General features: G+C 43.4%; 1 protein-coding gene across 6 annotated transcripts; it reads right to left on the bottom strand.

Annotated features, from left to right (window-relative positions):
- Positions 1 to 40: 40 nt before the first annotated feature.
- Positions 41 to 24,206, bottom strand: ptp4a3b (protein tyrosine phosphatase 4A3b). Of its 6 annotated transcripts, none has more exons than XM_061218008.1 (6): positions 24,049 to 24,206; positions 9,234 to 9,820; positions 8,254 to 8,346; positions 4,895 to 5,025; positions 1,490 to 1,564; positions 41 to 1,407 (listed from the first exon to the last, which is right to left on the bottom strand). In XM_061218008.1, the coding sequence occupies exons 2-6, from the start codon at positions 9,336 to 9,338 to the stop codon at positions 1,290 to 1,292; spliced, it is 522 nt and encodes a 173-aa protein (XP_061073992.1). In that variant the 5' UTR covers positions 9,339 to 9,820; positions 24,049 to 24,206; the 3' UTR covers positions 41 to 1,289. The 6 variants fall into 6 exon arrangements, with proteins under 6 accessions (XP_061073992.1, XP_061074036.1, XP_061074009.1 ...); XM_061218052.1 differs by lacking the exon at positions 24,049 to 24,206 and adding an exon at positions 13,250 to 13,335; XM_061218025.1 differs by lacking the exon at positions 24,049 to 24,206 and adding an exon at positions 11,415 to 11,557.
- Between the last annotated feature and the right edge of the window lie 788 nt (positions 24,207 to 24,994).

Below are 24,994 nucleotides of genomic sequence, written 5' to 3' on the forward strand. Positions count from 1 at the left end.
AAAGACTGGGGAAAAAAGCAAAAAACTAAAACACGACTCATTTCAGTTTGCTGGTATTATTTATTCAAACACACCGCTATACAACACATACACACACGCATGCCCGCAGGAACGGTCCACATTTTAAAGTTGATTTCATGAACGAATTTGAAGTCAGCGACATTCAGGGAAGAAGTGTCCCGAGAAGCCACTGCTTCAGTACCTGGCCACAGGGACACAGAGAAGCAGACCTTTCACAAGATCTCACAACTGGGGTGGGGGGGCACTGCCCAGAAAGGGTTAATGTATGTCACATCACAATTCTCTCTCCCTCTCTCACGCACACGCGCAACACACACACACATGCACACGCGCGCACACACACACACACACACACACACAAACACACACCCACTCACAAACACACGCACTCACAAACACGCACGCACTCAAACACTCACAAACACGCACGCACTCACAAACACGCACGCACTCACAAACACGCACGCACTCACAAACACGCACGCACTCACAAACACGCACGCACTCACAAACACGCACGCACTCACAAACACACGCGCACTCACAAACATACACGCACTCCCACACACAAACACTCCCCATACCCAGATGTAGATGACGTGTCCTAATGCTGGATGTTTATAAATACAAGCAGTAAATGCGTAAAAAAACCAATAAAAAAACATTCTATTTTGAAAACAGCCTCCTCCCACTTCCTCCCATTCTCGTGGTACATACGCCATGACGGCATAGGAAGAAAAAATAAACATGAGCGTCACGATGGCAAGTTAAACAGAACACAAATGATGTGCATGATATAGAATGCTCATGGGCAAGGTAATTAAAGTTTCATGATTTTTATCTCTTGCCCACACAAGTACAGGATTTCTAATACCAGCAAAGAAGTGGCAGCCTGTTTGTGGCATTGGTGGGCTTTCAGGAAGCAAGCATGCCATTGGGCAGTCCAGAAAAGGGGCGGGAGAAGGGAGTCAGTGTGCGGCTGTAAACCCAAGGAGAGTCTAGAGCACTTGAGCAATGCCTGGCAGTGCTAGATAACTTTTGTATGCTAAGCGGTTAGCCAGTGTGTGGGATTAACCTGCAAAGACTACGTTTCAGAGGCTTGTTTCTGACCGCCCTGAGCTTGAGAGGAATCCCACACAAGAGGGTCTTCCTTTTTTGGGTAGGGGGGTGGAGGGGGGGGGGGGGACTCCGAGCGCGTCGGATCTCGCTCCAGGTCCGTCACAGTCGAGGGATCCGTTAGAGTAAGGGGGGGGGGGGGGTGGCTTCAGTTACATGATGCAGCACTTGTTCTTGTGGTTGTGCGGGTCTTTGAAGCGCAGTCTCTGTTTTGGCCGGTACTTCTCCAGGTATGTTAGTTGCTTACTGTTGATTGCCCCCCGGCGTTTCCTGGAGAGAGAATGAAATGAATAAAAACAGCCGTCCACTGTTAAATCTATGACTTTATTAAAGATGAGAAACGTTTCCTTACTGCCGAATGAACTGAATGGCGTCTTCGTATTTCATTCCGCTCTCGATCAGTGCCAAGGCCACCAAAACGGGAGCTCTGCAGAAAACACACCAGCACAGAATGAACATGGCTTCATCATCCCGACCTCAAGAGTATTACCCTCACCCAGCGGTGTCCACGGTTTCAGAAAAAGCAGCCAGTCAAAGGCCCCAGGCCTGTTTTAACAGCCATGTGTCAGACCAGCCTGGCCTTACATAAGCCCGGTGGCAACAGTGTGCTTAAACAAGCTCGGTATGCAGGGGTTGTGCCCTTACTGCAGAGCATGAGTGCTTGTTACCCGATTGCCTCTTATGTAAACACGGACGATTACGGCACGTCAATTGAGCAGGTGAAGAGCCCATTGCTTTTGACTGCCTTGCCTTTGTGCATAAGTGATATTAGTCTAGAGCACATCTGTCGTCAGACATTTTGTCAGCCCTGAAGCACAGCTGGTAAGTAGGGTGAAGGATTAAAAAGGATAAGGGGGTTGTATTTTTAATATTTTTTTAAACAATGCTGAAAACATGTGCAGATATATTTCTTTCGCAGGGCCAAATATGCAGATCCACATAAAAAAAAAAAAGGGAAAAATCTCTAATGGGCAGGTTCTACAGAAAAATAATTTGTACAACAATCAGGGATGCTTGATATTGCGTTTTTTGTGACAATATTACTAAGCAATATCCTTCTGGCTATATTCAACTTCCTTCTTTACTGTACTTCAATAGCTTTGTTTCATAGTTTTACTGATCAAAATGATGAATCAGATGATTCAATATGATATGGATCATTTTTGAACATGACAGTTCCACTTTAAAGCATCAACAAATACACCTTGCTAGCACACATTTTGCATCATCATATTGCACACAACTGCTAGCACTGGTCTTATACTGATAAGTTCATTCTAACACATTATTGGCAACACTATCACTCAAAATAAAATGACTGTTGCGCTTGTACGCATATACACTCAATGATCACTTTATTAGGTAAACCTGTACACCAGCTTGATAATGCAAATATCTAATCAGCCAATCACATGGCAGCAACTAAATGCATAAAAGCATGAAGACGTGGTCAAGAAGTTCAGCTTTTTTTCAACAGTCTCTAGAGTTTGCAGAGAATGTTGGGAAAAACAAAAAACATCCAGTGAGCAGCAATTCCGCACGCAAAAAACATCTTGTTAATGAGAGCGGTCAGAGGAGAAGGGCCAGACTGGTTGAAGCTGACATTAACGCAAATAAACACACATTACAACAGTGGTATGCAGAAGAGAATTTCTGAACACACAACGCGTCTAACTTCTAAGCGGATAGACTACAGCAGCAGACCAATAAGTCTAAAAAATATGTCTAATAAATACCTAAAAGTGCTCACTGAGTGTATATATCATTTTGAGCTAATTTTACACAAAAAATTATTTTGTTTTGCAGAAATGGGGCCATGCTCCGCTGTGCCAGAGCCCTGACAGTTCGCTGGGATCTCGGGTGTCTTGCTTTTCACCACTGCAGGTCGTTTACTATGACCACACTACAGAGTGAACTGAGGTTCTGTTTGGGTTCAGGTCCAAAAAAGAGAGGGAGTAAACCAAACAAACCAACTTGAGAAATGTAACTAAAACAAACATCAATAATTCTAAGAATAAAAAATAAAAAAAGCGAGGCAAAATTGCGAAACCATACCGATGTGACATGCTTTTTAGCGCAAGTATTTTAGCGACTTTAACCCTCTTCACATGGTGGTTGTTTTGGCTCCACATAAGAGAGGGTACCCACAGCAAATGAATGTTTCCCATCTCAATAATCCAAAAATAAATCAAGAGGGAAGCAGCATACACTGGCACCCTTTCAAGAACTGCTGACAGCTCCCAAGGGTGGGGGTAGGAGTTGGGGGGGTGGGGGTGTAATGTGCGTCAGAGATAGTGCTTCACCAGCCTGTGGAAACATGAGTGGGAAAGCAGTGGGGGTGTAACTAGTTTCAGCAATATTTCAGCTGTGATCAGATGGTCTAGTTCAGCTGGAGACTGAAGTGAATTTCAGTTTGATTCAAAAAGGGAATAACGTGATGTGCAAAGAGCAGTCCTTAAGTAACACTTGTGTGCATATAGCAGGATCACAAAAAAATTTACGTTTTTAATTTGTTAAAATCAAAGAAAGGAGGTAAACGCCTGGAATAGTATCTTCCCTCTTGTTTTCCATCATAAGCAGAACATGTCTAACATGATTCCAAGTTGATATGATGAGCAATAAATAGTCAGTGGCTTTAGAAAGTATTCAGACCCCTTCACACTTTATTGGTTTGTAGATTTAATTTAATTGCCATTTTTTCCCATCAATCTACACTCAATTACCCATAATGAAGTGAGCGAAAACGTTCGTATTTTTTATAAATCTGCAAATTAATAAAATATTTTAAGTATTCGGACCCTTAATTCAGTATTTTGTAGAAGCCACAGCCTCAAGCTCCAGTGAGTGGTTGTGGAGAGTGAAGCTCCAGTGAGTGGTTGTGGAGAGTGAAGGGCAGTGAGTGGTTGTGGAGAGTGAAGCTCCAGTGAGTGGTTGTGGAGAGTGAAGCTCCAGTGAGTGGTTGTGGAGAGTGAAGCTCCAGTGAGTGGTTGTGGAGAGTGAAGCTCCAGTGAGTGGTTGTGGAGAGTGAAGGGCGGTGAGTGGTTGTGGAGAGTGAAGGGCGGTGAGTGGTTGTGGAGAGTGAAGCTCCAGTGAGTGGTTGTGGAGAGTGAAGCTCCAGTGAGTGGTTGTGGAGAGTGAAGGGCGGTGAGTGGTTGTGGAGAGTGAAGGGCAGTGAGTGGTTGTGGAGAGTGAAGCTCCAGTGAGTGGTTGTGGAGAGTGAAGCTCCAGTGAGTGGTTGTGGAGAGTGAAGCTCCAGTGAGTGGTTGTGGAGAGTGAAGCTCCAGTGAGTGGTTGTGGAGAGTGAAGGGCAGTGAGTGGTTGTGGAGAGTGAAGCTCCAGTGAGTGGTTGTGGAGAGTGAAGCTCCAGTGAGTGGTTGTGGAGAGTGAAGGGCAGTGAGTGGTTGTGGAGAGTGAAGGGCGGTGAGTGGTTGTGGAGAGTGAAGGGCGGTGAGTGGTTGTGGAGAGTGAAGGGCGGTGAGTGGTTGTGGAGAGTGAAGCTCCAGTGAGTGGTTGTGGAGAGTGAAGGGCGGTGAGTGGTTGTGGAGAGTGAAGGGCGGTGAGTGGTTGTGCAGAGTGAAGGGCGGTGAGTGGTTGTGGAGAGTGAAGGGCGGTGAGTGGCTGTGGAGAGTGAAGGGCGGTGAGTGGTTGTGGAGAGTGAAGGGCGGTGAGTGGTTGTGGAGAGTGAAGGGCGGTGAGTGGTTGTGGAGAGTGAAGGGCGGTGAGTGGTTGTGGAGAGTGAAGGTTTTTGAGCGCTTACCTCCCCAGTCCGGCCACACAGTGCACAGCCACACAGCAGCCTGGGTCCTCACAGAACTTGCTCTTCAGCAGACTCAGCCAGTCCTCCACTATCTTAGTTGGGGGCGGAGCGCCGTCGTCGAAGGGCCAGTCCTGCAGAGGGATGAACAGGTCAGAGCGGGGCTCAGGCCACTGACATCACCCTCTGGGTCTGCATTCGTCTGTTCTGTCCCTGATGTGAATAAGTCCATCAGGCGGAGTTATTCACGTCTCTAGCCGAGCGCTGTTCCCTGTGCTGGTGAAGATTAAGGACATGAACCAGAAACCGACTTGGGAGTGGGCGACTGACATGCACGCTAATACTCTGATCTTACGATTAAAGCAATGTGTAATGCAATGATCATGTAAACGCCTTCATCTGATTATCTGTATCAGCATAAGGTTATAATGGGCATATTCAATTAAGTTAACTGGAATTTTTTGGTTGAGCTTTTGGGGCATGTAGACATCTTACTCAGGCTCATTACTTCAGGCTTTTTGAAACTGTGCATGTCAGGCAGAATATGTTCAATATGGAACAAAATCATGTAAACGCAGCTGCTGGAGTAACTGTGTCTACTTAGCATCTCCATGTGGAATGCAATAATACCGCACTGTACACATTTAATGCTGACATTACTCACAATAATCGGAGCATTGGTATGCATGTAAATGTAGCCAATGAAAGAATGAGCTAAGCACCTAAAGAAGGCCATGTTGTTTCTTGTCCAATGAAACGGTTATTCAGATGGCCAATGGCCAATCACACAATACAGTGCAGATTCAATGGCACATCTCCCTGACAACCACGCTGGCACTTGCTCCCGTCTGCTCTCCAAGGTTACCTTTGTCATCAGCACAGGAGCCCCTGACAAACTACAGAACACCCTCATATTTTTGTTTCCTAATGTCAAGGGCTATGTATTGATTGCAGGGATATGACTTTTTATGAGTGGCTGAACCTTTAAGAGAACAAAGCACTGCTGAATAACTGCCCAGACAGCAGTGAATAAAACGACCGACTACGAAGTGGAAATTTCCCCAACCTCTCATATTCAAAATTCAGAAATCTGAAACTGGGAAACCATAATATCACTTGTCCTATCACTTTGTATTAGAGGTGTGGTTTTTATCAATTTTATCGATAAGTCTCTTCTGAACTTTTTATGATGAAGTTAGCGGAAATCAAGTAATATGCAATTACATCCCACATCACAGGAGCTATGTGCAATCACATCAAATACAAGCACAGTAAACAAATGAGTTACATGATGTCCATCAAAGCAAGCACCGCCACCTCACACCAAATATTACTGACAGAGAAACCTAGGTAGCCAAGCAGAGAGTTGCAGAGCAGTCTAAAAGTAATAAAAAATATTTAAAAACAGAAATATTCAAAGAATTCATGACATCCATTTTTATGACATGAGGATTCTGGAATGCCAAGACAAGTTGACAAGTTTTTACACCACAATAATTTTAGTTTGAGCACTGCAGCTTCACAACTAATCACACTAAATTAGACAGGCATAAGCCACAGCTCCCTAGCATCCAAGCAGGGCAGAGAGCAATCCACACGGTTAAGAAGCCAGGATTAACATGGTCATGGGCTTCAAGACCAGAAAAAGACCACTAGGTCAATGTCCACAAACCACCACTGCAGTTGACAACTACCCAAAGCAAAGCACGATGGCACTTTCTTTTATTGTACATAGTCTTAAAATGTGTACATTTCAATGTCCAATTCAATTCTCCTAAATTATTAGTACGTGCAAATCCTGATGGAAGTTCATGTAGATGAAAATCATTTTAGAATAATAATAACATTAGAAAAATGAGAATGTGAATTGTTTTGAAGAAGAGAACCGAGTAAACTCCTTGTGCACAACCTTGAGGAGGACAAGCTTTCCTGTAGGGCCTGGCATTTAAAAATATCCCTTAAATCCACTAAGAGGTTAACAGCCTGTGACTGGAATGTCAACAGTAAGCTATTAATTCCCTGAGTACCTTCCAAGATGTGTGTGGAGCTGGAGCCAAACCCAGAATCAGAGCCAGGCATCTCAGGTCTAATTGTGGCCAATGTCTCAGTTTCTTAGAATCCCAGACCTGGTCTTCTCCACTTCACTGGCAGAGATGTTGCAGGCACCTGTCTCATGTCAATATTTGCTTCTTAACCTTTCCCATCAGCCTCCTTCCGAGTGGTCAGTTGAAAGAGTTATAGCTCTTTTTTTAACCCCTCATGCCATACAATGGCCTCCACGACCCAAAGTTACACCACTTCATGAATGCAAATCTTGTGAAAGATGGCAAGACCCGTTTCTCAGAAAGAGTATGTTGATACTCTAATTCTGTGATGCAATTTCACCACAATTCCTCTCAGGTCCACATTACGGCAGTGTATTGCTGCCATGGTGAGAAAATACTTTTCCACACAGTATCTCTTATAACATTACATTACATTACTGCCATTTGGCAGATGCTCTTATCCAGAGCGACATACAGTTGATTAGACTAAGCAGGAGACAATCCTCCCCTGAAGCAATGCAGGGTTAAGGGCCTTGCTCAAGGGCCCAACGGCTGTGCGGATCTTATTGTGGCTACACCGGGATTAGAACCACCAACCTTGCGTGTCCCAGTCATTCACCTTAACTACTACGCTACAGGCCGCCCAAACAACTCTGGCATAACATTATAACAAGAAACTTGGAGAAGAGAAAAAAATAAAAATAAAAAATAAATAAAATAAAAAACTTGAGGAAACGTTGGGTTTGAAAACACAATTGAAAAACATGCTTTGCTCAGATGTGTATTCACAAAGGGGGAGAACGTACAAGACCTGTGGTGGATCCTGTGTCCTCACAAGACTCTTGCTTTGAAGAAAGAGGTTCCTTTTGAAAATGCTTTGTCCACAGCAAAACAAATCTCCCTGTGCTTCTTTAACAGGGTACTGAAGGTCAATATATGGGGGTATAGGGGATCCATGTGAAAATGTGCAAGGAGGCAGGCAAAAAGCAGAGTCTGTGGGCACTACCTCCCCAAAAGGCACATTAGAGCAGACCAGATGTGCGTGGGTAACAACAGCCCCCATCCTTCAAACACACACACACACACACACACACACACACACACACACACATCCCAACATCTGGATAAGCTCATGAGTCACCTCCCCCCCACACCACAGCACACTGCAGAGGTCAGTCCTGGTCAACAGGTGGGCCATTTTTACAGTGCCAGACGGGACTGAAATGTCTTTTCCTGCAGTGTGAGATACTCCCCATAGCTAAACCCTGAGCACAGACACACAGATGGGCCCACAGAACCCCAGTCTCTCCAGCTCACCATGACAGTGATGCCGTCTCTCTCCAGCGGGGCTTTGTCGTAGGTGACTTCACACACTCTCACCACTGTGGTGACCCCGTACTTCTTCAGATCCTGGAAAGAAACGCATACATAATCGAAACCAGAACAGACTAAACGCAAATGACCAAATGAGTATGCGTAACGATCAGTGCACGCTGCTGAACGAGATCAATCTCAGCGTTTTGAGAGGGCCTCTGAGCACCTGTAACCTGTAACTGCACCTTCATGTCATCCTGCAACCATATCCAGGCATGGAAATAGAAATCCTCATGCCCAGGAAGTTCATTTCCACGTCCTGAACAATCGTCTTCATCAGTGGTATGGCTGGACGTACCCTTCCTAATGGTCACCTTTTTGGAGGCATACTTCTGAAGTATTAGACCCCAGTGGAGCGAACTGTCCACACTCTTTACGCATATATGGAAAAATTTACAAAAGCTACTTGCAACATATTTGAGAGTCGCAAGTCTGTACCTTTAAGAGCAGGGCCCTGGCCATGTACCTTATTAAGCAGGGCTAAGCATGTACCTTTATAAGGTAACATTAACGTTTTTACAGCAGGGACTAAGCACTGTCCTGAGTTACACTTAATGCTACATGTGACTCAGTCATTCTGCTGTGTCCATGTGAGCTATCGAAGCCTGGGAGCCTATCCTGCCTGTTTCTAATTCATCCCCTTGCCATGGAATTATGGTGATGTGAAAAGTAACCATGGTAACAAGAAGGTTGTGGGAGACGTTATCATTAGACCCTGCTTGGTCTAGAGAAGGCAATGTTCTGTGGGAAAAAGTGAGAAATCTGTAGCTTAGTCAGACATTGTAACACTGTTTGAGAACAGTTGTGAATCGGGTAGCAAAAGAATGGACAGTTCAATATCATTTAAAGGCTAGATACTGAATACAAATCCCCATGACTTCCAAAGAGTAAGCAGCAGTACAGTTCCTCGTTTTGATTCTCACCTCGATGAAAGTGCTCAGGGTGGCGTTGTTGGGGTTGTGCGTGATGAGGAAGCGCATGTTCTTGTAGCAGACCTCCACAGGGGCAGGCCGATTCATCCTTGCCATGGTGTCCGTCGTCAGAAGTCACGCAAAGTTGGGCCGGGCTCCCGAAACAAAGATGGCCGTGCGCCCCCCCTTCCAATGAAGCAGCATCCACTCACTGCTCAGCTTAGACCCCCCCAGAGTTCCTCTACTTTCCAGATTTTGCGAATATATCTTACATGAGAAAATATTTATAAATAAAAATGTCAGGAAGACTGTTCTGGCAATCTTGCTAAGCCCTTCCGTCTGTGAGTGGCACCAGGGTAGGGTGGCGGGGGGCGGGGGCGGGGTTACGGCGGAACACTGTCCGTTGCTGTGCGTGCGCCAATGCCCGTTAACCCATCAGTGTGCAGGTGCAGCCTCGGAATGGGACGTCTCCTGGCACTCAGGTGTCGGCGCTGGGCGCGGACCGGGGCATCTCCTCAGACACTGGGATGCTGAGCGTGGCAGTAGTCACCACTCCTCTGCAGGAACTCCATCAAACGCTCAGAGACCAGAGGGCAAGGCTGCAGGGAGGGGGAGAGAGAGAGGGGGGGGGGGGGGGGGGGGGGGGAGGGGGAGAGAGGGAGAGTCTTACTGTGTGCCGCTTCATTTCATGTGGCATCATGAAAGCTCTATGTTCAAATATGCCATGCTAATAAAACAACACTGAATACTGAGATGAGAAAAGGAGAAAGTGAAAATAAGAGGGGGAGTGAGAAAAAGAGGAAAAGAAACAAGGACAGGAAGAGTGTGAAAAGTGAAAGAAGATGGGGGTGGAGAGCAGAAAAAAGACATTGGGATGAAGATTCAGACAGTGGAGTTAAGACAACGTGCACTGGAGTTGTCCAGCTTGGTCTCCGCACTCTAACAGGAAAAACAGCTAGCACAACTAAACATGGCTAGTTAGAACAGTGAAGAGCTTTAGCTGGTTGAATTTATTTTCCTTTGTCTATCTGCAGCAGCAATTAATTTTAACCTGTCATGACCTGGCATGCACTCCATTCTCCCTGGCATGTTCTAGGAAATACTGCCAAATACAGCGGGCTGTATATGGGGAAAAGGGCACCCAGCAGCTAATTTAATAACCGCTAAACAAAGCCATGCGCCCTTATTTACAACCCTGCTGCGCATGCCTGTCACTGCCACTTTCAGGCGATACCTTTTCACTCTCAAAAAGCAGCCAATACAATTATATTCAGCAACAATCATCTTCATGGCAAAATTGGAAAAGGACATATTAGCAACACTAGCAAAGCTAGCTTCCTGTTGACCAGTACAACAGAACGATTGTCTAATTCCCAAGCTATAGGCTAGATATCATGTCAAAGTACAGGACAACATATTTACATAGATATAAAAGTGCAATTGGAATAAACAAGAAATGCATGTGTACGCATTACCCGTAATTAGAAACTACACGCTATGATGATAACTGAAATGTGTACAGATCATATAAATGCTGATATTTCTATCTTTAAAGATATAGCCCTTCTAAAAAGCAAAATGCAAAAGCTGTTGCAAGCCATTTTAAATACAACAATATCAAACAACAAAATAAAAACAAGAACACATTCCGGATGACAGATTGTCATTCATGAAGAAAAAAAAACGAATAATAATATAAGACCATGCTCAGCTTAGTACTGCCTCAAGTGAAAAGAACATGAACTGCCTTCATTAAATGACTTTCACACCGCTGAGTTGAAGGAAACAAAACTTCTGCTGCTCACCTCAGCAGTTTTTAGACGAAAAAAAAGTATTGAAATAAACTGTAATCTTCAGTATTTCCTCAAAAGACAGACAAACCGGTGCATTCCAATCCACGTTGGTTTAACAAACTGAAAACAGCTCCACAGAAGCGAAAGCTGGAAGGCTGTTCAGTGCACTGAGCACTCAAACACCCACACAAGGACTGCCGTACACACAGCACACCATCAGCCAGTTCCTCCGCTCTCCAATGGCAACGGTGTGTCAGGCTGGTGTCAGCTGAGACTCCACAGATGTGACCTAAGAAGTGTTCCCGAGGGGGTGAGGGGGGTGGCTCTACGCCTCCACCACCACCACCCCCCTCCCCTCCCTCCCTCCCTCCCTCCCTCCCTCACTACCTGATACGCTTACCTTTGTGTTCCACCGTGTCCTGCTGGGGACTAAGACTGCAGATTTACAGGGAGTTACGCAAAGTAAACAACCACCATCAGACGCTAATAACGGTCTCTGCTCCGAACCAGCTGCGACTGCCCTGGCTTACCACATGACACCGACAGCACTCGTCTGATAATGTCACAAACAAATGCAGACTTAATGCTCTTACAGGGATAGAGCACCCCCGCCCTGCCATAAACGTGTGCACGTACGTAAGCACGCGCACACACCCACACACACCCTGATAGAATTTCCAATAAATCTAATTGGGACACTAAAAGCCTGTATGTACACACGTTTAATTATTTGTTCCCCTGCTCCCGATCTACCATTTTCTCTTCTCTTACAACACACAAATTAAATTACTGGTTTAACTCAGCACAGAAAATATAATCTGTGGTGAGCAATAGCAAAAAGTGACCAAGATCACCAGACGGGTCACCGTTGAAATCACAGATGTTAGGTAATATTAATATTACAGCCAATGCAACGCTCACAGAAGAGAAACAGATTACCATTCTGGTTCCGCAGCTATATTTTTACAGTTAAACAGCCTGGCAAGTCAAGCACAATATAGGTGCATTCTACACTAAGTGAGCACTGTATTACGTATTTATTATAAGTATTCCACTTAGAGTTATGATGCGTTGTGTGTTCACAGATGCTCTTCTGCATACCACTGTTGTAATGTGTGGTTATTTGCGTTACGGTCACCTTCCTGTCAGCTTCAACCACTCTGGCCCTACTCCTCTGACCTCTCTCATTAACAATGCATTTCTGCCTGCAGAACTGCTGCTCACTGAATGTTTTTTGTTTTTCACACCATTCTCTGAAAACTATAGAGACTGTTTTGCGTGAAAATCCCAGGAGATCTTTCCGAGGAGTTTCAGAGATACTCAAACCACCCAGTCCGGCACCAACAATCATTCCACGGTTGAAGTCACGAAGATCACATTTCTTCCCCATTCTGACATTTGCTCTGAACATATCTGCATGCTTTTATGCATTTAGTTGCTGCCACATGATTGGCTGATTAAATATTTGCATTAACAAGCTGGTGTACAAGTCTACCTAATAAAGTGGACACTGAGCGTATGTTAAAAGGGCTGGACTGTAGTTCTAGGAGTTTTATCCACGTCCTGCTGAGATCAACCGGATCGTCTTTGAAGGGGCATGATTACTGCCAAGAAGAATGCACAGACCTTTCAGAATAATTATTGGGACTATCGAAGGTTCCATGTGAATCAAATGAATACAATGAAGCTGGCAACAGAACCAGAATCATGCAGAGGAGACAAGCTGCTTCATAAGATGCTGACAGCAGTGGCAGCATTTCATGGAGCAGATAAGATTTTCCAGGAAGAGCATTAACCAAAAAAGGAGATGCTTGAATGACAGATGCCTCTGCCTCCCCCTAACCACCCAAAATATTGAAAGACTTAAAACTCCAAAGCCACATATTACAAATGCAAACCAATAAGGTCACTAAAAGATGGTGTTCACTTAATTCTGATTCCATTGGCATTGGACATCGAACCAGTTATTACTTACTTTTGCCACTGTTCATTTTGTAAAACTGGATCTTACCTGAGGGGGCAGGTCATTCTGATTCAACTTATATTTCAGAGAATGCAGAATGCAGAGCCACTCTTGTCCCAGACAGAAAAAAGGTGAAAGGCATTAACCCTACGGCTTGCGCCAAAACCGCTTCAGCAACAGCTGGCAGGTAAATACTGACACACAGAAACTTTAATAATGACAGGAAAGCCCAGATAAGACAAACAACAGTTTAATGCACGGAGCCTACTTACTCTTCTGCGAATGACTGCGAGGTCAACTACGGTCCTGCCAAGTCAAGAGCCCCTCCGTCAAAGGGCAGAGCACAGTGAAAGAACAGTAAGTGATAATGGGGGTGGGGGAGGGGGGGCTCCCGCATGGAGGTGTCAGCTCAGAGGATCTGCTCTGGACAGTTTGGACAGCATTGTTTAGACCCTGCACTCATGGAGCACTTCAGAGTGGAATGAACACAGAGCAGAGCCGCGCCCATCTATGCCACCTGCTCACTATATTTAACATCACCAGCTGCCATCTAATAAATTTAGCATGGCTGAAATGAAGAGCTGGTGAGTTTTACATGGCTTCGGGACAGAGTGAACTCAAGTGGCTGTTTTGAAAATGAAGTAACCTCCGCAAAGTAAAAGTCACTAAGTCTGAACGCGGCTTCAAGGCTTAAAAAAACAAGAAACTTTTGGAACAATATCTAAAACGGCTTGTTTGGTAAGCCTATTGTTTGGTCTATGTCTACAGCTCTGTAGCCTTTACTCTCTGCACTGCTGTAGACGTCTCCCTTTCATTAACAGAAATGTTCAAATGCTGGTTTCTTAAAGCAAATTACAACAAAACATCTCAATATGACATTATGGACCTGTTACTATAAGAGAACCTCCTGTCCTCTCATAACTCTGCAGTGCCCCCTGCTGGCATGGAGGACAAATCAAGTGTTCCACTGCGTGGACAAACGTCTGGAACACACAAGGAGATCCATCCTCAGGGTCACATGCATATTCAGGTCTTAATTAATTAGACAATCAAATTGATACATTTCCTCTCAATGAATCTCTGGACTATGAATCTTGAGAAACAGAAGAGAGCTTCAGATAAGGTGAGACCTCATCATACCACTTGGCTACAGAATTGCATGAAACCGTAAGTCAAGGCCTGCGGGGACATTAAGATATCTCACAAAATAAGCCATGAAAAGCTAGAACAACAAATGAACTGTCTAGATCTTCATTGCACCTCCAGTGCAGGTACATGGGTAGTAAACTGAGCACAGATGTCCAAGCCAATGGATTTCAGGTTTGTTTGAAGCAGCTCCGGGTGGCTCAGGCTGACACGACGCTCATTCACAGCAAGGGTGTGAATCCCTGTGACTGGGTATTCTCGGACACGCCATTGACGGTTATGGCCAGAGGTATTGGGGAACGATACAGGCTAAGCCGCCATTTCCATTGGTGTCATAGCTCTATTCCTGGTCAGACGCACAAACTGATAATATGCTGACCTCATTCTGCTCCAGCAACATGGGCAATGTGTGACTGGTGCCGCGTCTGCACTGTGGACAATAGTGAGAATAGTGAGAGCTTTAGGAGACATGTCTGCACTGTGGACAATAGTGAGAATAGTGAGAGCTTTAGGAGACATGTCTGCACTGTGGACAATAGTGAGAATAGTGAGAGCTTTAGGAGACACGTCTGCACTGTGAACAATAGTGAGAATAGTGAGAGCTGCACTGTGGACAATAGTGAGAATAGTGAGAGCTGCACTGTGGACAATAGTGAGAATAGTGAGACATTCACAGGACACGTCTGCACTGTGGACAATAGTGAGAACAGTGAGAACTTCACTAGACACATCTGCCATCTCCTCCTGACAGCAGAAGGAACGGCCTAAGATCTACAAGTTTGGGAGTTGGGAAAAGAGAAAGATCAGAAAGATCTGCAGCATAAAAAATGTAAAAGGTCATTTTGACCAGACAATTCCCAAAAACACATCTAATATAAAACAAATTTCAATAAAACATCCACGCAGGGATGTACAGGTCTCAGCTTTTCCAAAATGTACTCTGAGGCATAATCTATTTTGCCAGTTATGTATACAGTTTGCTTGATGGTTTTACACAGATAGTGCACCCGCATGCTTCAAGAGCAGACATTGTCCGATTTTGCCCAGGAACACTGATTAAACCAGCACAAGAAACCTACAAGCATCTCCTTGCATAGACTAAACTTACAGATCCAGGCTGCACTATACAGCCTGCTAAAGGATCTTTCAAATCAGGGGAGACAGCTTTGTTACCTGCTCAGCCCAGTGTGATGGATATGGTCTTACATTCAACGATCATCACTGCAGTCAGGAACACTTGCACTGGGTTCACACGCTGACAGCTGCCGCTTCAAAATTAGTGAAAGCTGTAATTACATGCCATCTGGAACAACTTGCTGATTGAAATGTAGGCGTATAAGAGTACTAAGCACAAACTCAGAGCCTTTAGCATCACCACAAAAAAGTTAAGATCAGTCCTTCACACTCACACCTGATGCTCTCTTGATACCTTTGGAGAAGCTAGGGTTTGACATTTTCCACAAAGGGGTAAAACGAGGCTGCCTGCCAGGGTACACATTGATTGTGCCACTGTTCCAATGTTGCCTGATTTCATTCAAGGAACATGGGAGATAATCATTTCATGTATATCAGGCCTTCAGCAGCAAGCCAATGTGATCGAAATGTTTTCCAGAACCTTATCCTTAAAGAACACTTCACAACTTGTCAGACAGCCAGTTACATAGTAGCCAGAATCTTCTGGGGGAGGGCCAATGGAGAGCCGTGCCTGTGTGCTGAAGAGAACCATTGTGCGTGGAAGCTTGCATGCAAATATCGACAGTGACTGAGTATGACCGTGATAAATTTAACCTCTTTTTGGTTTGGCTGCTTTTGCCTCTCTGGGCGTCCTATCTTGAGCACACTATTACCGTACAAACAAAAATGGCATCCCTAATCGCTCATAATAAAAGACAACTGCAGTACACATTTTAACAGATAATATAATTCATAAAAGAGTTTAAAGCATAAAGCACCATCATGATTTCCTGAATGGATCTGTAATGACTCGTGGCAAAACTAGTCTGCTTATCCCGGTATTGGGAAAGTCTAAAGAAAGCAAAAAAGCATTTATCGGACTCTGCTGAATGTTAACAAACCACTTAGTCATCACCCACACAAAACTGTAATAAATAGAATGGAGCGAGCAAGCAGTAGGCCCCCGCCCCCCCCACACACTTTTCTTCACACTCTCTCTCTCAGATACTGTCTTTCTTTTCCAATGCGTGGAGGCTCCCTTTCGTGAGGTGAAATCGGCCTCATTTGACCTCGAGTGAATATCTAACTATGCCATCAGATTTTAATGCCGAGCTGAAACAGACGTGGTATGACATTCACAAGTGAAACGGATCTTCGCCTGGATGCAGGTGTAGATGTGTCAAAGTCTTCCATACGTAGAAGGCTACACCACAGAGGGTACACTACAAGATGCAAACCACTGATAAGCCTGAGGAACAGAAAGGCGAGATTACGGTTTTCTAAAAAGCACCTAAAAGAGCCTCAAGAGTTCTGGAACAAAGTCTTGTGGACAGACGAGACAGAGTAATGGAAAGAGGAAAGTGTGGAGGACAAAAGGAAATGCCCATGATCCAAAGCATGATGTGATGTGATAATGTGATTGCAGACAGAAGTAGAACAACAAATTCTGAAGTCTACAAAGCTGGTAGACTTTATTCACCTAATGCAACAAGCAAAACAAAGTCCTAATTAATCAAATGATCCCTTGAGATTAATTTGACTGATTTGTTTATTATTGTTATTATCATCAAGCAATTTAGGCAATTATAGAATACCCTTAGACCTGCAGTGTGAGTGTGTGTGTGTTTGTGTGTCTCTCAAGGCTTGCCATGGAGTCCGTGTTCAATTACTCTAAAATGTCAACCTGATGGAGAGAGACAGCCAGTTCCTTAGGGAATACTAACACAATCATTTATTTGACTGCTGTACAAATCTGAACAGGCCAGTTTCTCCAGAACTTTTTTTTCAGCCTCTTGGCCAAGAGCCAGGATGTGCAGGTTGGGAAGAGACAGATTTAAGGTCTTTTTAACAGACGAGACTACAGCAGCACCGTTTCCTTCAGGGCAACCCGTCTGGTTGTGGAATGAACCACAGATAATATACAGCACAGGGGGGCGATGGGATCAGGACTTTCAATGTGAAAGGTCTGTTGCTGCTTTGTTCTCAAAGTGCACTTCATAGGAAGGGGGCCTTTTCAGAGAACTTTACTTGAATATCACCTCCCACACAATCACAATTTAAACAGAAAAAGAGAAAATGAATCTCTTTTTATTAAGTTCAACCTCCAACCTACGTCACAAGACTGCTAAGCCAATGCAAGTTTCATTTCTAAAGCAACTCTAGGCATCTATTACAACCAATGCAATTTGGAAAATAGTTCTAATGAAAACTGTCACATTTAGATGACTTGACTGTGATTGGGCACACTAAGCTCTAGGAAGATAAACATAGCAGCAACTTCATTCGCATGAAAACAAGAGTAAAATAATTGGTCACCACTAGCCCCAGTGCTAGCATGTTCCCTATGAGGGGCGCTACCCTCAGGAGGAAGGCACCCAGTACCCTCCACATGGGCTGTTCAAGTCAAGCTGCCTACACTAATGGCTGCCCCAACATCTGTTCTCATCACTGTGGCATGACACAGGTCTGTGGTTTACAGCAACTAAACTACCAGGCTTTGCACTGACTTCCAGCAATAAGGGAGCGGGGGTGTTCAGACCGTGTGGTGAGGGAAGCCAAGCGAGCAGAAATGGAAAAGCCACACTTATTGTATATTTTTGAAGCCGTATTCACTACTGAACCTTACTGAGCCAATAGGCATTGATTATACTTACCATACATGCTGCGACAGACAAAAACAGACATTTTATCAAGGAGAATCAGGTAAGAGTGGTATAATCTGGCCAGGCATGATGGATCCTACTCCCGCTGTATGGCGGAAGTAGAGCAGGTGTCGGCTTCTTCAGTACTTAATGGATGACCAGCAGGGAGAATTAAGTTGCTGCTGAAAGTGGTGAGGCAATAGGGGATTGTCATCTCTCTGGCAAACTTCCCATGTCTGACTCTAATCCTGTCCTCCTAATAATCCATCCCAGTGTAATTAACTTAATTCCCTCCCTCTCCTCCTGGGTAGGTCCTACTCATTGGTGCTGTTTGAGGCATGTTTTTCCCTTCAGTATCAAGTGCAACGAGATCTAAAGACGGAAAGTGTAATGAATGCAATCCATTATTGTTTGGTATTTTTATTCCAAACTATGGAGATTCACCAGTATGCAACAGAGATATGGCTTTGCTCACTTCCCTGAAAAAAGTATGAAAACTACAAATAAAAGGTCTATGCCATATTTTAAGGCCTTTCCACATAAAGCTTGTTGGTAATACTACCAACTATGGAAACACAAGGCATCACAAGCCATACTAGTATGCAATCAATTAATGTACTTAATCAAAAATGAATTTTCTGTATATGCGATGTGGGATTTTCTTTTTCATATGTATATTTTGTACAATATTAGCTAACAATCATGTATATGTAAGCAGAAACATGCCCCCAGCTCCCCATGTCGTCTTTGCAAAAGACATAACCTGTCGGACAACTGCTAACAAACAAAACAAATACTAAAACCATTACAAACTGTAGGCTTAGTTACAGAAAAGTAGAACTATAGCCCATGTGAGTTGATTAGATTAATTGAAAACTATTAACCAACAAAAGCACTGTGCAATTCTATCCATGCAATAGAAGCACAGTCTCTGACAACAGCATTGTTGAGGATACACCGAAAGGCCAGTAGCAGTCTGTGGATGCAAAGGGAGCTTCTGAAAATCCAGCTCCGCAATTAGGCCTAATATTCACTTTTTGTGCAAACCACAGCTTCTTTTCTGTACCAACGTGGAATGTACCAACAACTGGAAAAAGAAAAGCTTCCAAATGTCATTGGCCAACTTTGAAGGAAAAACATCATGCATCATCTGCACATTTCCGAATATGACATTTGGGTCAGGATACAGAAACGCATCTGCTTGGATACATATTCTGGATTAACAAACTGGAAGACATGGGCCCAGTCATGGGCACATATTAAAATAGGTCCTGGACTAAACAGAGTTTTGTATGGAGAATCTCCATAAAAAAGAAAAAAAAGAATTTAGTCTTGGACTATGCTTAATGGTGTCCCATGGTGTCCCCCAGTTATTAATATTCACGAGAGCCTGCCCATAGAAAAATCTATAAAACCTCAGACTCAGATCTCCACTATCTTATGTTACAATTCAATAAATGTGTATAACAAAATTAGTATTGTGCAGTCATGATTTCATCGACCAGGTCAGGTGTTGGCTACACCGTGTGAAAGCTTGACCACTGCCAACCATCTAAAGCATCCGCCCCATCCCCCATCACCGTTTTCTTGGGGTAAACCCTGGCATGGGCAAGCAGGTAGGCAAAACTCCCTTAAAACGTACTGAGAAAAGCATTGGAAGAGACAGGTTTGTCCAAAAAGCTTTTCATAAAGTCTCTTGTGCAGTCCGTTTCAGGAATGTGATAAGGATAAGAGAGGGTAAATTCCGTCCTGGGTTGATGTCCAAAAGCCACCGAGCTGGCAACAGTAAATGGGAGAACAACAAACAAAACACTTATCATTATGTTTCACATGACCAATCACATTGTTGTTGGCTAAGCTGATATTTATGATTGGCTATTTTCTGCTCCCCACACTATTCTGAGTACAGCCCTTGGATTACATTACCGCGACAGAGCCATCTGCCCCACATGTGATCGGGCTTTCCGTCTGAACCAAAATAAGAGACCTGTTCAGTGCATTTCATTTTGTTGGCTACAGTAAAGTAAATGACAGGATAATTAGCACTATAAACTACAATTAGCTGACCACACTCACTGGGAGTTGTACTTCTGATCACTTGAGAGTATAAGTATAACTACGGTTTACTGTGCTGAAGCTGACAAAGGCGACAGTAGCCTGTGCATTGATGATTAGTCCAATTAATAACACTATTTATGTTAATAAATATTTGGTTATTCAGTTGGTCATTAATACTAAAACTTGTCATATTTACCCATCCAAGTACCCAGCAGCAATACCACATGCACTCTGGGTCCTGCCAAATGGCTGAAGCTAAGCAGGGCGAGGCATGGTTTACACTCGGACAGGAGACTTCCTGTGAAACCGTGAAAAGGTGCTGCTGGAAGCGGTGATGGTGGGCCAGTAGGGAGCAATCTTTCCTCTGGTCAAATTACCCCCAATGCCCCAGTGCAGTGATGGGGACATTGTGCTTTAGGAGACTTCTTACAGACAAGACTTTAAACCAAGGTCCTGGCTCACTGTGGTCATTCATGATCCCATGACACTCTTCACAAAAAGTACAGGGTGCCCTGGTCTCCTGGCTAAATTCCCCAACCTGGCTCTTTCAACCTGCCACCTAATCATCCCCTGATTCAGTTGGCAACTGTTCTCTCCCTCTCCACCTGCTGTGCATCACATTAGTGGTGGTTGAGGCGAGTTTCCCCCTCATCACTAGAAGGCGTGCGTCTAGAAAAGCACTATACAAATGCAATTATCTACTACACAACATTTAAAAAGGGGGGGGGGGGGGGCTGAAGTGCACTCAAGTCTGATGCCCATGAATTAGGATTTGTTTTCGGCATTGCTGACAAGAGCCTATGTAACACGCAAAAGTTGAAATACACTTGAGAACAGCTGGAACATGCGGAGTATCTGGCAACCACCTGGTCTGGGCTGAAGACGGGAGTTTAAATGGAGGCACTAATGAAATGACCAAGTCCTCCTGGAGAAAGCGATAGAGAACATCTGAGCTCAGGGCATCCTCCTTCAGACCAACGCGAGCTGGCTGAGAACTTCACAATCTGCCATTAGAACAGCACTTTTAGAAAATGCTACACTTAAATTGTATGTGAATGCATACCCGGTAATTAAGCTATAAGTACACATAATGGGAATTAAATTCAAGCAGCCTGCTAAAATTATACCTTGAATGGTTACTACATTGCAACGCCCCTTCCAAAGTTAGTGTGCAATGGAAATAGATACTGAAGGCTAATGCTTTTTGCAGTGTGAACTGCTCAAAAAATGTGTAACTTTAGATAATAAATATGAAATACTACCGTGAGCTTCTCTGGGTGGAACACAGAATATACACTCCAAAATAACAGCAGAAAGTAACATTCAACTCAAATCAAATTCCAACTTATGATGAACTCAGAGCTTTGTCAGAAAGCTGGCTAATGCCTGAAACATGGATTGAAAACATTAGGGTAACCTAAATAAATGGTTGCCATTTATATAGTGGGGGTTAGGCGTCTTGCTCAGGGACACTTCGACACAATCAAACCGGCAACTGCCAGACGACTGCTCTTACACCCTGAGCCAATATTGCCTATTACGATGTCAACACGGTGGCACGCTTTGTCATATGGTCAAAACAAATTTTCACTCTTATAATAGAATACCCCCACAGCTACACAGATGGCTGAATGCATAAGCGATCTAAAAAATGTGATCATAAGGACTTCAGAGAAATTCATTGTTAGATGGATGGCCAAAGTCAAATGACTCAGGGCAACTGTGTGGTGGTAATACAACATTAATGTGGAGTTTTCCCCAACACATTCACAGGAACAGGTACATTTAAGCAGAATATCTTTCCCAAGAAGCATAACAATTTAAAACTACTCAAACGTAATTTGAAAACCGAATACAACTTTAGACCCTTAACCCCACATTGCTCTGGGGGGGTTGTCTCCTCCTTAGTCTAATCAACTAAGTCGCTTCAATTTGTGGCTCAAATAGTTGCTTTCCATTGCAAAACACTAATTGGCTCAAGTCATTGAGGTGATGACAGCATCACAGCTCCATCCATTTTGGAATTCATGGGGCCATGATTACTATACTTTGCTTCAATTTAATTTTACTAAATATTTGCTTACAAAAATCACACAAAAGACCACCTTGCACCTTCTTCATTTTATGATCAAATCAATAGGCTTTTATTAACAACAGTCTTCAAAACAAACACGCACAGTACTAGAGCAAATCCTAAATCAAGTTTTTAATAACATAGACCATAATACTAAATAATAAAATGTGCTGTGTTGGGTCTCAAGAATAGAACATTCCCCACTCCGCGGATAAAAGGCAGGTTTAAAATACAGCCCTGGGACTGTGGCATTTATGAGATTAAGGGGCACAGTCAGTTCACTGAACACATTGTACCATCCCAGGGAGTGAGGCCACACAAACCACACAAAAAAATAAAAAATAATAAAATCAGACCATTTTATATATTACATAATTACTATTTAACTTTCAAGCAACATAATAATTGCATTTCTCAGATGTGAGGCTGGGTTCTACAGCTGGTGATATAATTATCGAAAGTGTGTCAAGAGTAAGCATTATTAAAATATCAATTAATTAATTAATTAAAAGTAGGATGGCGATTCTTATTATTTCCATCCTCGTTGAACCCGTATAATGGCATTACATTTCATTAAGGTATCTAATAATAAAAAAACAGTAAGCGGTATTAAGCACTTGCCATCAAATGTACCTCTAAAAAATGATGATTTTAGATCGGTCCAGTTAATTGCCCTGTGGCACTGCAAACCTTAAATAAGATGAAAATTAATTATAATCACATTTAATTCTACCATTTTGTGGGAAAAAATAAATATATATATATATATATATACATACAAAATAATACAATTATTTTTTTAATTACACGGTCTATGATCACACTTGACGCAAGGAGACTTCGAGAGTACCATTTATGGACGGAGTAAAAAGGCAATGCAATATCAGTGGTCTGGCAGCATGTAATGCAAGTTACCTTAGCTACGGTCATCATGAGCGGCTCACACACGTGAAGCCACACACCATAAGGCCACACTGCATTGATGCTTCCGACCCCATCTCTCCATTCACCATTTCAGAGTCAGAGGTATCATACTGCACAAGTCAAGTGACCAATAATTACGAAGATCATGTCACATTCACAATGTTAGCTACCTCGCATCCCCAGCGAAAATCATTTGGGTCGGACCTCCACCCTGTTACTGACGAGCAGGTTCATGTCATCAACAGCGAATGGTTACTGACTAGCTACTACCAGGACCAGTGGATGTCTTTACGTCTTTGTTTTCCGGTTATAGCAATATCGCTATCTAGATATAGTATAACTCATATTCGCTGGTTACACGAAGGATCTGCAACAAATAATTAGAATGAGCTAATGTTTTTGCAAGCTAGCTGTTGCTATATGGCTGATGCCCTATTTATCAGGGAACATGGCCATCCACAGCATTATAAGCAATGAATCACTGTCTGGCTGTACTGGCTGGTTCTAATCCAAATCAAACCTGTTGCCTTCAGATGACTGAATAGCTATAGTTAGATAAGCCGCCCGCGAAAGCGATGCATATGTCTAAGCCAGTTAGCTAGCTACATTCTACTGAAGCTAGTCAGTCTTACCTAACGGTTGCTACTAGCTAGCCTAGTTATCCATTCTGCCATTGTTGGGATTCTCTGTATAGTTAACGTTAGTAGACCTGTAGCCCAAACGCCGAATAACAAAGGGCGAATCCGCGTAGCTACCACGTTTAGGCTAGTTAGCTAGCTGGATAGACAGCTATTGTTCGTTTTTCGACACAGTGACTTAACAATCCTGTGTTTTTGTATCGAATATGTTAAGACAACATTTGCCTAGATTTACACCAAGACGGACCTTTCGGTCGACCACCTAGCTCGATAGCTAACGCAAGCTTCCTCGATAAATCACATCAACTATTAGAAGCAAGCTAGCGACTGCTGGCTGCAAGCAAGGCGTTTTGGGAAAAGAATATGAACACTTATTTATTGCTGTTTTCTTCCCTGTAATAATGTTTTATACTCACAGATTTCTCAGGAAAAGTTCTTCTTTCCTCTCGAAAACGGCTTTATCACCGTTTTACCGACTAGGTCGGTAAGCTTCTCTAGATAATCAACCTCGGTCCATGTGATTTCAAGCAAGAACAAAATGACATTTTTGCTCCGCCTACTGTCTCCATGGGGACGTCGCGTCAGTATCCTGCTGCTTGAAGCAAAGAAAGCAAATGGGCGGGCTAAAATATTTGCTTTAAATAACTGGCGGGAGTTCGGCTTATTTGCGGTCTGTCTTGAATTTCTGTTCAAACCACAAAGCACATTATACACGGGTGGTTAATTGTTTACGTAATCTACATGTAATTTAAATCAAAACTCCAAACACACAGGTATTTCAATACCATTACTTCCGTCTCTAATGTGGAATAATCACATACAGTATATTATGAACCGCTATTGTCCGGATTCCAGTTTCAAGCGTCGAGCTAAAATTGAATATTTTCTGGTAACGTTAGTCTAGTGCTTTTAAATGAGACACGAAATATGTAAGTTGTCGACCTGATAACTATTCAACTAAAGTACCATAAAATGTTCACCCAGAAACCCGGTTACTTGGTGAAGTGCGACTTCCACGTGGGGAAGATAAACAGGGAAACAGGCTATTTACTGCAGGTTCACGTGGTGGGTGCATGAAATGAAAAGCTAAAACATCCATTATAATGAATTTGGTGCCACAAATCTGTAAGAAACCTATACCAGACAGTCAGCTAGCTCGCTTACATTTAGAGCACATCGTGGTTTGGAGACAACGGTTTTATTCGAATTATTTTAGCTATATATTTCCATATGTCTCTTTTGGTAGATTCATATTCGAAACACGTCACATGGAACCACGAAAAGGAAGGGGGCGAGGAAACAAGAAAGGAAATGTTTTCCATTCGGACATATTATTATTAGTATTATTATTATCTTTTTTTT

This window comes from Conger conger, chromosome 1 (genome assembly GCF_963514075.1).
Source record: "Conger conger chromosome 1, fConCon1.1, whole genome shotgun sequence".
Taxonomy (NCBI): domain Eukaryota; kingdom Metazoa; phylum Chordata; class Actinopteri; order Anguilliformes; family Congridae; genus Conger; species Conger conger.